Below are 12,771 nucleotides of genomic sequence, written 5' to 3'. Positions count from 1 at the left end.
GGCACGAAAACACGAAAACACGACGGATATCTTATCTTCCGTTAGGCATGCGCACAACAATTACTAAACTGAACATAACATAACTGCATGCTAGAAAATATAAGGTTAAGAATAAAAATTGACTTATGTTCTATGTATATTTCGACCAAAAACCATTTTGTTACATGAAACGATATCGAAAGACAAAGGTCGAATATCAAAATAATATTTTCTCACAATTTAGACCCAAAAATGCACCAGAGGCCACCGTTGCATTCCTATATTTTAAAAATGTCCGTGGGAATACAATCTGACCCCTAAATAGGAGGGCATGACCCCCTAACGTACCTCAACTTTTGGACAAAAATGCAGCACGGATCACCATTTCATACCTATATTTCAAAACTGACAAGAGAGAGACCCGGTGATTCCACTACCTCAAAATTTGGACTCAAAAAATACAACAGGGACCACCATTTTATTAATATGTTTCAAACATTTCAGGCGGACACGACCTGGCCTACCTAACGAGGAGTTACCCCCTTCCGTACCTAACCCCACTCAGCTCGCCGATGCCTTCATTCTTTAACTGTTGCCGCTCACGGCAGCCCAATGAAATATTTCTGGAACCGGATCTGTTAATACACTTTGTATTCTTAAAACGATAACTGACATCTGACATATTATTGTATTGTTTTATAATCTCAGATCTCCTAATGCAGCTTCAGTGAATATAAATCAATTCTGAATTGACGGTTCGTTCGAATAGAATGAAAAATGCTTCTAAAACCTTTGCCACTGGTTTCAGAATGACTCAACGTTTAATAAGAGATGTCTGAAAAGTATTTGTCGTGTTGTCGTGTCGGCGGGGCGAAAACACGAAAACTCGACAAGTAATGTATTTGTCCTGTTTTCGTGTTGGCGGGGAGAAAACACGAAAACTCGTCAGATAAGGTATTTGTCGTGTTTTCGTGTTAGCGGGGCGAAAACACGACAAAAAGGGTGCCATTTCACCCCCGCCGACACGACAACACGAAAACTCGACAAATTAGGTTATTGTCGAGTATTCGTGTTTTTGTGTTGTCGTGTTTTCGCCCCGTCAACACGAAATGGCAGAAATCAGCCACGATAATTTCATGATTTAGACACCAGAAAAAGAGCCGTGTTTATCACACAGTATGTTAAGAAAATATAAACATTATGTGCCATGTAGCTCATATCGCAAAAATCAGTTCCTGCATAATAATATGCCAAGATGTAACCGTAATAGACTGAAATATTATCCTATTTCGTTTAGAGACAAGTAAGCACGACCTTTTTAAAAGAAAACGTTCACTTAAATTCATTCTGGTTTAATATTAGTTCGTTACTTCGACGTTATGTACAAAGAATAGCAGCGTGGGTTCCTATAATGCTATAAGCACGTGCTATGTCTTTAAAATACATCGTCTTTAATTGAACATAAATGCGCTTGTGGAACGTCTTTGTGAATGCAAACAATGTACAAAAATCAACGTATGGAATATCTTAAGTAAACAGAAATATATACATCATAACACTTGTTACTTTTATTTTGAATCTATAATTTACAGATATCATTTAGCCAACAATATACAGTATTTTCACATCCGTATCATCATTATATTGTAAGTGCAAAAGAGGCATAAACACACTTCCCGGGTTCTCCTTCAGATATGTTCTGTTTTGTCCCCAGCGTTTTAGCACTAGATATCTCTTTTCTTTCAGATTAACAATCAATATCATTCGTTACATTTGACCATACATTTAAGGACTCCCGGTTTACGACTTGCTGCTACATGAATGGCGTCGTTTGTCTGTTCAATGGAAAACCTATGTGTTACCAACGGCTTCACGTTGATCTTACCAGACGCTACCAAATCTATGGCTATAGGATAGCTGAAATTCAAATGTATCTGTAGATTATCCCTTATCATGCGGGACACGATTGATTCTGCCTTTGCGACCAGTGTAGATCATAATCAGCCTGCACATCATTGCAGTCTGATCATGATCTGCACTGTCGGCCAACCTTTTTGATAAGTACCCCTTTTGACAGTTAATTGTACTGTCCAAACTGAAAGATGGACAAGTTCATTATAGAAGTTCGGCAGGGTAAGGGTTAGACTTTTAAGCTTCTGCAGTATGTTTTTGTGAACAATTCCTGTCAAATTATGCAATTAGCAACCTAAACAATGTATCCATTACCATTTTCTTTGCACATACATATTTCGCAAGAAATACATATACAAGTTAACAAAAGAAATTCATGTCAATTTCTATAACACAAAACCACTCCAGTCGCCCGTTATCTTAATCTGGACACGATTGGTTCTGCCTTTGCGATCAATGTAGATCATGATCAGCCTGCACGTCCATGCAGTCTGATCATGATCTGCACTGTTTGCTATTGAGTCAGTATATTTTTGGTAAGCACCCCTTTTGACAGTTAATGGTACTGTTCAAACTGGAAGATGGACAAGTTCATTATAGAAATTTAGCAGGGTAAAGGTTAACCTAAACTCTGGAGGTATGGTTTATAAAATCTATAAGAAATTCCTTTGAAAGCACATAATGCAACCATTCAAAATAGTAGCAGACTCGCTTTGACTGAGTCTGTTCATTAAAGGTAATAGAATATGCAACACCCCTCAGGCCACTTAGCACCTGCTTAAGCGGAATTTTAGGACTTCGTGATCCCAAAGAACCAGAAAATAATAATAAAAAAATCTGAAATCATAATTCGGTTATTGCACTGCCGTTGTGAAAGTATTACCAATGTTTATCGTATCTCCAAGAGGGTCTCAAGTCAATTTGTCGTTGGCACATCACTGCCAAAGGTAAGGTCACTTCCTCCGCTCCGTATCCTACAATGGCGACACATCCACCTGGTATTGTGGACTGCAAATAATATAAGAATATAACTTAAACTTTTTTTATTTTAATTCAAAGTTGCCTTACTCAGTCAAAGAAGGGGGTGACATATACTGGCTGCTTAAGGCGGGTGGTCGCTTAAGACAAGTTGAAATATTGGAAGTTAGCCGACTGGCTGCTTGAGGCAAGTAGTTGCTTAATACATGTAACTGCTATGGCAGGTTCAACTGTATCCCATGCAAACGAAAAAGAGCTCGGAATGTTCCCATTTTAGTTTTAGATTAAACATATTTATTCCCAAAATAGAGTACATATATTGGTATATATGTCATACGGTGGTGAAAACCAAACAGGAAAGGATAAGAATGGAAGACAAATCTTATAGAATTCTTCTCCTTCTGTTCCCATTTTAGAAACATATCTGATTAATCCGTTAAAATTCGCCAAATTCTTGTAATTACCATTATTGCTAGCCGTTGACAGAAAATATTTCCTGTGCATTCAATGGTGATATCTGGCATTTCCCCCATCAGAGTATGAATCTCTTGGACGGTGGAATCCATATCAGGTGAGGCAGTGAGGAGTGTGTGCGTAGCTCCCAACTGTTTTGCTAGCTTGAGTCTCTCCTCAACAACATCTGTTTAAAGAAAATCTATATTTTACTGGACTTGAAAATATTGTATTAGTTTAAACTAATTGATATATTTTGTTTGAATTCAAACATTTCATGAACTTTTGATTGATCAATAAGTTATAATTAAGATGAATGCTTTAAACATACTTGTATACCATGAACCTACATTGGGATATAACCTCATGGCCGAGATATAATCGAAACATATTAGGAAAATCTCTTTATTGATTGTGTTTTTGTTGATGTTTTTTTCCATCGATATTTTTTATTAGGATGCCAGGTTTCAGCACAACATTCAAGTTTTCCGAGTACGAAAAGGATTAACGTTCGTCGAAATGGTACGTGAACAAGACTTGGTGTTCTTTGGAGCGCCTGTATAAATTACAGACTCCGGTATATACCTGATTCAAGCAATTATTTGAATGAAAAGTATATTTAATGTATATATTTTGTAACCATGGTAACACTAACCTTAACCTTTAGTCAGTATATTATACATATTATACACTAAATACGTGCGGACATGCAATAATTTGCGTGTTTTTGCCGTGCGCTCCAAATATTAATCACTTCCGGACATGCGCAGAAGACCGTCCCAGCTCTGCAATGAACAACATCGAATGTTTTCATGTCGTACAAACTGTACGTCGTCTTAGTCTATACTAACCAGTAATACAAACATTTGTAGCTCCCATAGCTTTTGCAGTCATCATACAAAGCAATCCTATGGTTCCTGAAAGAATTAGTATAAACTGTACTGTCACATATTTGTGGTATTCATTTCATTCTAACAAAATACATACTCATGTAATAAAGAGCTGAGCGTCGTATTTCTCACCGAACGTATCTGATATTTGAAAATAAGCTCAAGGTAGGAAATGTTAGAGTACAAAACTCTTTGAAGTTAATACCCAAATACAAGGACAAATACATTTGTTTTTGAAGATGTCTCCCTTCAAAATTAAGAAATAGGCGATACATGTCAAACATACGTACATCGTATATATCAGACCAGTTCGATTATAAAACCTGTATTAAGATGTACACGACGAATATTTTAAATTTATGATAACTGCCCACTAAAGTTGCAAGGTATTTTTCAATATTTTACCTGCTCCAAGCACGAGAACAGATCTTCCCGCCTCCACACCTGCACGTCTGCAGTCTTGGACAGCAACAGCCAGGGGTTCCATCAGTGCGCCTTCTTCGTCCGTCACATTGTCAGGCAATCTACACGGTAAGACGTATTCAGATTAATAATTTAGAAAAAGCACATAGATTGTCCACCTGGACTTCTGGTATTGGTTAAAAAGTCAGTTTTTAGGATCAATATAATACGAGTGTTTAAAAGAATGCCTTTCTGGATAATTCTAGCATTGTATTTAGTTATTCCTATATAAGTAAAGTATAGTGTTTGTTTATTATAGTGTCACCCCTACTGAAAGGGCCAGTCATATTGGCGTATGAAACACCTTCATATATTGAACACCATTACTTCCCGACACCAGGCAGGTAGACACTCGGTAACTATTATTTAACTAGCTGGCGACTCTCTAACCGGTCTCTCTTCAGTAACAAGACCCGCATCTGACAGGGCTCGAACCTTCAACTTCCCGATTGCGGGGCAGGTGCCTTATCCACTAGGCCAACGCAGCTATATGTAGTATGTGTATTTCTGTAATGAAAGCATGGAATAAACGCAAGGAAAATCAGCAATTAAGCAATATGGAGTTTGGCTACACCGGGCCAATATCTGGATCACTCTAACGTAAACAGATTTGAATCAACGGTCTGATATCAAGATACAATATCACTTTATCTTGTTAACATGGGCCGTCTAGATCAACAAATATGCCATTTAGATCCACAAATATGTGAAATTTGAGGACGTACTTGTAACAGTAGTCTGCTCGCATTAGTTTACATCGGGTGATGTAACCGTCATATTTAGATGTGTTACCGTCAAATGGTTTCTCTGTGAGACACATATTTCGGACATCTTTGAGACAATTCTTGCACTTATTGCACGCTTCCCCAGGTTCTAAGGCAACTCTGTCCCCTGAAAATAAATTGTTTTACAAAACTACATACAGTTTGTGTTTTTACAAGAATAATAGTCATTTTTCGAGTCTCTTATCAAATCGAATATTATCATAAATGCGCACGTAGTAGGGCAAATACCATGCGTACAGTACACAAAGATATTTTCCCCAATTTTGTACCCTCTCTGGCATGGCATTATGTTAAAAATCTCTAACTTGGGAGATATTTACAGGGTGGCTAATCCACATGCCTTTCGGATACCGTGCACACAGAGAATACATATAGGTTATTAGCTTTGTATCGGGAAATATGCACGAGTTCTTCAGCGGAAATATTGCGCGACTTCAGGAGCGCAATATTCTTCCGCTGAAGAACGAGTGCATATTTCCCGATGCAAAGATAATAACCTTTTTATTACATACGCATCTACACGTATAAATATTACGTAAATATCATAAATATATTCAATAGCCTGAATAGGATTGACAATACTGAACTAAATAGAAAAAATAGTGCAACAACACACACTGAATTACGTCACGCACCCAATATGAAATTCAGGCGTCAGTATATGGAAAAATATTGACGTTTCCGGTACCAGTGTAACTTAACGGGGAATAAAAACGAGTATGTAATAAGTCTTGATTCAGGTAACATTTTGCTTATATCTTCCTCATTTCTTGACAGATTTTCATAAAATAAAGTGCGTCGAAGACAGCAAAATGAGAGCTTTTCACCGTAGCGAGCATCTGCAATCAGTTCTCAATACTTTTCTCAATAACTTCGCCCAACTGCTTTGCATCGACGAACTGTTTAGATAACGTACACTCTTTCGCAGTTAGGCGAAGTGTCTGAGAAAGGTACTGAGAACTAGATGCAGAAAGTACTGATTTTTCTCTCTTCGACGCTCTTTATCCTATGAAAATCCGTCAAGTAATAAGGAAAGTATAGGCAAAATGCTACCTGAATCGGGACGTTTTTTTCCGTGTGTAAGGTCAGAAGAGTTGGCAACCCTGCATTAGCTTGTATCCTTTTTCTTGTGGTCTTACCAACTTTTAGTCTTGATACACCTTCTCCAACCTTTGTGACGACGGCACTTGCCTCGTGACCCAAAATGCCTGATCCACCAATTCTATGAGTTCCATGACTGCCATTCTTGAAAATGTACACATCGGACCCACAGAGTCCAACATTGCGCATCGATAGTTGCACTTCTGAAATTCGATATGTCTTCTTTTTGAAGCAATGTATCTATGAGGGAAAATACGACCAATTCAAATGAATGATGATTATTTTAATTACTTTAATTTTCCTATTTTCAATGATGGAGTTATTGGTACCTTCAAATACCGCGTATGTCAGTATTCAGTGGCAAGGTTACATGAGGTTACATGAGGTAACAAGAGATGGAAGCAACAAACCAAGACGCACAATGAAGAACAAGTATTTATACTTTAATAAAATTATACTGAGATATTTTGAAAAAAAAATACCCCTGTTTCAATGATATATATCATATTTTTGACTCAGTTTTGATATTTGGCAAATTTAACCTTTATGTATCCTAGGTAGGTTACTTCCACCTGCGGAGGTTAAATGACATATGTCTCTTAGACCCGTTAATGATAAATGCAGGCACAGTCTACAGTCGAACGCAGACTCTGATGATAATAATAATTGATATATAGCCGTGAAAAAAGAAATTAAACTTAATTTACCATTTAATTATACTTATAACCTAAACACATTCTGCACAAATACAAAAAAAATATTAGGATTGATATACCATCATCTAAAATTGTAACTACTTATCATAAATACAGATAAATTGAATGATATCCAGGATCCTACATTATATATCAAGGTTACAGTCAAGGCTATATTAGAACACATGTCCTTGACAATCTTTACCTACACAAAACTAATATCTTCTATACTCAGATGATTATACATGTAGCAATATGTAAAGGACATTATGTTAAATTTATGATTAACACAAAATCACATCACGTACATCCATTTTGTGTGTTTTCGGTCTAAAATTTATAGAATATCTTACCACCTGGACCTGGTTCTTGTACCAGCCGATTTTCCTGCAAATAAACATTGCGTTAAAATATTTAAATCATCGGGAAAAAAACTAAATATCATAATTTTGCTAAAGCCATTCGCTCAAGTGCCATGATAAAAGAAATTTAGATCTGGGAGACAGATAAAATATTTACCTTTTCGCGTTCAATATAAACTGTTTTCAGTTCAGTAAATAATTGAAAAATTAGTATGAAACAACAATATAAAAACACAGTTTCAATAAGAGAAACTATAAAATGGGTAAAAAGTAGTTATTACATGAAAAAAGAGAAATTGTGTTGTTTTACATAAAAGATCAAACTTTTTTTTCTATCTGGTCAGATGTTATTATTGAAACGCGGCTTTGGATTGGTTGAAAGAAAAAGTGTAGGGAAATCCGTAAGAGACATAAGCTGATTGGATAGACTGTGGTAATGTTTATTATAAAATTGTGTCAAAATCAAGCAATACAAAGTTTTCTGTGAAATTTGGAATATTTTACAGGTGTATGACTGAATACATGACTTTTTAATTGTCACTTTAAAATATTAGGAGTCAATGGGCATTTAGTCTCTATATGCAAGTCAACAAAGGTTGTTGTTTTTTGTGTTTGAAGAGAAAGATCGGTTAAGCCTATATAAATTTAACTATTCTTGGTGTCTGACGTGTTACCATATATTGAAAGAATAACATTTTAATTGTCATCTGTCAATTTTGGGGTATGCGACAGTAATTTCTTATAGGCCTAATGGAAGCATATGGAAAAAATCAATAGCAATGCCTGACCATCTTATATTTCGCAAGCTGAAAGAATATATAATGAAACATAATAATAATGATAATAAAGATGATGATAATAGTAACTTTATTTAATGATGATAACGTGTTTGGCTATAGCCAGTCTAATGCATATGTCTATTTACCTGTAACCTAATAATGTAAAAAATCATCCTAAGTACGTAACATAGTCAAGTAAAAGGCGTGACATGAATCAAAATAACGTATTATATTTTGAACAAATAAATTCTTAGTGGAATACACAGTATGTAGCACAATGTAAAATAAAATTGTGTACAAGTGGTGAAAGAATAAATGCTATTTATAATCTGCGCAAACTTTCTCTATCTCTCGTTAGGCAACTGGTGCCGAAATAATGATTTCATACCATAATTTTCCTAAACGGTTAGTCAAGTTCAGGAGCAATACGAAAGGAAATGAATAACAGTGGAGAGAAAAAAAGCTTGTTAAATCAATTTTCAGCAAAAGAAAACAGAACACAATGGTTCATGGTCATGAAATAAATGAAAATGCAAACATCAAGAGTGTTCATACAAATGTCTGATGATAAGATTTTAACAAGTTATCAATTTAATAGTTTACCGATTAATCACAGTAAATGAAGATATATGAATGGAAGTATGTATGCAAAAAACAGATATATACACGACTGTTACCCGATACTGAATGTAAACAAATTTACCTTTTATGGGTATTTAAAATAGATTTAATACAGATAGATACGTTCACTTGTACATGTGTTATATTATGTTGATGAAACCATTTCTAATTATTTTCGAAAGTTCCCTTCTTCTGTAAAATCAATACCCTTTGGGAGTATAGATTGCAACAGAGCAACTTAAAAGCAGACTAGGTTTGATAATGTTTATTTATGAGAAGAAACGAAACGTGTAGCATTCTTCATGCCCTTATTAAGCACCAGCTTAAGCGGAAATTTGTTATAATTAAAGACTGTTTGGACGCCATGTTCCGAAAAATCAGAAAATACTCCAGGTAAGGGGATGCCTTTTACAGTCGCCACACGGCACATCAGTATTTTAAGACTGCTGTTGTGGTAGCTAATAAAATGTATTAGAAGATCCTTTGGCAGCATAGAACGCAACCAAGCAAAATAATACAGACTGTTGACTAAAGTACTGAGATGTGCAACTCCCCTATACATATACTACTGCAATTCGATTTAAGCCATAGATTGATTACATTGTTAAATCGGTTATCACAATAGGGTAAAAATAATCTTACCATTTTAATGCTTTCCTTTCCACACAAAATTGCAGACAGAGATTCCATTTTGGACACAGTATCGAAAAAACGGTTACACGAACACTTTTGACAAAATTTCTATCTCTGTTTTCTCTAGAATGAACAAGATCACAACAGTTAATATGACCTCAGTTTTTAGATTATTTACTGATATATTGCGTACAAATAAACAGCTGAGTACCCAAGATAAAATAAAGATAAATACTCAAAAATATAGTCCAGTGACTGCAACAAAATTGATACACTTGGCTTATTTAATAGACAAAACGCCTATCCCATCCGATGTATCTACATATATATTAACAGATGTTTTAACTGATCCATTTATTATAAAATCTGTATGAAAATATAAAATGATGTATAGCGTGACAAGCGCAAAATACACGTCACGGTAGAAATGAAACACATGAAAAACGTCCTCACATATATAAAATCCAGTGCACATCTGTCACTAAAATGTTCTATTTTTAGATACTAACTTAGTACTGAAAATCCTAATCAAATGAATTTAAAAAAAAAAAAGTGAATATACATATGTCCCCTAACACGATCAAAAGACAACATTAAAAAGCACGCCAAACTTGACTAAATCAGTTTTACATGTACATTTCATTACCTGTCATGAACAGACTATATCAAACTGAGTCTGCTATATTTTGTTGTTTGGTTGCAATCTATGCTTCCAAAGCAACTTTTCACAGATTTTATTATGTATATAAAGTAACTGTGTTTGTAGTGCTACATATACACATAATTAAATGTCATTTATAACAGTCAATATATACCCCACCTCAATGTACAAATGTATACTATGATAACAACATAAAGTAGCTTTTACACTCCTGGAGAACTACGTTCCAACGTAAGTCAAGTCTCATCGATATTATGTGACATATCTCAACGACAATGTTACGGTGTCGCTCCGTATGACCTTGTTGATTTATTTATTATGTGCAATAAAGCATTGATTCTACGTTTTCATAACTGAAAAGATGAGTTTTACGTGTGGAAGCAATATTAGCTATTTGCAGAATTTTGAAAGATAAAACGAAATAGCTGCAAATAAACTTATGTAAGCTACATAAATGTTGCAAGGCCGCAACGATAACGGACAATATGTGACAACGTCTCACGTACAGTTTTGCAAAGTCTCAACATCATAATTACCATTTGAACTTGTAGTAAATTCATATTTACATTTTATCTTTGCGTTGGGAACATTTCTTAGACACTTTCATAAATGACTTGATGACGTCTGAGCAAGGTACAACAATTTAATCAGTATGACAAATGTATTTGAGCCGCGCCATGTGAAAACCAACACAGTACGTTTGCGACCAGCATAGATTCAAACCAGCCTGCGCATCAGCCCAGTCTGGTCAGGATCGATGCTGTTCGCTGTCAAAGCCTATTGCAATTAGAGAAACCGTTAGCGAACAACATGGATCCTGACCCAGACTGCGCGGATGCGCAGGCTGGTCTGGATCCATGCTGGTTGCAAACCCACTATGTTGGTTTTCTCATGGTGCGGCTTAGTTGTCGTTATCATTTTACACATTATAGTCTTACGCAGGCTGGTGTAAAAGTATTTGAAATGGATGCATACAATTATATACAATTTCAGCATGAAAATTAAAACGTAAAGTTAATGCTCTACTATAGAAACAAGAATTTTCAGGTGTTCGCTATAGAAATACTTTCATCAAGTTAATTTAAATACCATGGAATGTTGTAAGCATTGTTGGTGACTTCTACATAATAGTGGTGTTCAGCTGAACCATTACTCATACACTAAGTTTTAAAAAAGTGTATAAATTCTATTCATTTCAATGTTTACATTTTACGTTAAAAGTGGGTCAAGAACATGTAAGGTTTTATTACTTGGAAGAACATTATAATTTTATACATTACTGTATTTCTTTCTTCCTCGTCCTTTTTAAACACGCGCATTTCCTGAAAATCTATTCCACTGGCATTGTTTTCATCTCCCAGATTACCTATTAAATTCATGAAACTTGTGTTTTACTACGAAACGCCATACTTATGCAGTTTATTGCATTTCCTTTTTAATTTTCTTTTTCAAACTAAATTCATAAAAGTCGTGCAGTTATTCTAATCTCTTTTACTTTGTCGTTTTACTAGTTCCTTCCCTTGAATTGAAAGGCATGCAAATATAAGCATTTATTCTAATCTCAGACAAATTCGCATTTTACTGCGTCCCTTTCTCAAAAAACAAAAATAAAAAATAAACTTGCTTTTCAACATTCTCATTTCTTCCCTCCAATCTATGTTCGCAGTGACTCGAGTATTTATACCTATCATTTCGCTATTTTACTAGGTCTGTTTAATTCCTTTGATTTTTTAAGATTTACATTTAATTTAATGAGATATTTTAATTTTACTGAAATCCCGCATAGTTTTACATTTATCCCCCTATTTCTTGTGATAAGATTTTGTTTTGTTACAATAGATTCCTTTAAAAAAGATCTTCTTTTAGAGTTAATGTATGATCCGCAAGATCTATAATAGGATCTGGTATGAATTTTACAAAAATCATTAAAATTGGCATTGTATATTCTGTGCGCCCATAGTACGTTATAACGTGAAAGACCTCCGAGGCCAATGGTCGCTGACTTCGAATCACTTGCCCTCTCAACTATGTGCTTGAAATTAAGCTTTGAGTGTGGGATTTTCATGTAAGAAAGCCATCCAGTACGCTTGCAGTAGGTCGTTTGTTCTACCAAGATGCCCGTCCGTATATAAAATAATGTTCAGTGGGGAACCTAGGGTCTTCCATCACCACGAACCTTTATATCTTTTATCAGAGTGACGTAAACGCTTCATTACTGTTACTAAATTGGCTCAAAATAGCTTATACGTTCACACTTATTAAATAGTCCGTGTTCACGTAAGAACACGTAATAACTGATACATGCGTACGCAGTTAATCATTCTTGCATAAAAACTACTTTTTTCATTGAATCCGCCCATGTATTAACGGGGAAAAAAACGTGTTCACGTGCTGTTAATACCCGATTTTTGTTTTTGAAATGTCTTCCCAGGGACGTAAATGTATTTCTACGCAGATTGAC

At 35.2% G+C, this 12,771-nt stretch overlaps 1 protein-coding gene across 1 annotated transcript; it reads right to left on the bottom strand.

Moving 5' to 3' along the window:
• Positions 1 to 1,532: 1,532 nt before the first annotated feature.
• On the bottom strand, positions 1,533 to 10,043 carry LOC123532901 (sorbitol dehydrogenase-like). Its single transcript, XM_053517285.1, has 9 exons — positions 9,659 to 10,043; positions 7,608 to 7,641; positions 6,598 to 6,762; positions 5,399 to 5,564; positions 4,617 to 4,735; positions 4,173 to 4,238; positions 3,333 to 3,508; positions 2,774 to 2,898; positions 1,533 to 1,896 (listed from the first exon to the last, which is right to left on the bottom strand). Exons 1-9 carry the CDS (start codon positions 9,704 to 9,706, stop codon positions 1,740 to 1,742), a joined length of 1,056 nt encoding a protein of 351 aa, XP_053373260.1. The 5' UTR covers positions 9,707 to 10,043; the 3' UTR covers positions 1,533 to 1,739.
• Positions 10,044 to 12,771: the final 2,728 nt, after the last annotated feature.

This window comes from Mercenaria mercenaria, chromosome 11 (assembly GCF_021730395.1).
Source record: "Mercenaria mercenaria strain notata chromosome 11, MADL_Memer_1, whole genome shotgun sequence".
In the NCBI taxonomy this organism is placed as follows: Eukaryota; Metazoa; Mollusca; class Bivalvia; order Venerida; family Veneridae; genus Mercenaria; species Mercenaria mercenaria.
This window is presented reverse-complemented; position numbering and strand designations above follow the sequence as displayed.

Coding starts and splice junctions, on each gene's coding strand:
- LOC123532901 (XM_053517285.1), bottom strand. CDS start 9,706: ATGGAATCTCTGTCTGCAATTTTGTGTGGAAAGGAAAGCATTAAAATG. Junction 7,642..9,658: donor GAAAGGAAAGCATTAAAATG/GTAAGATTATTT, acceptor GTTTATTTGCAG/GAAAATCGGCTGGTACAAGA. Junction 2,899..3,332: donor GTCAACGGCTAGCAATAATG/GTAATTACAAGA, acceptor TATTATTTGCAG/TCCACAATACCAGGTGGATG.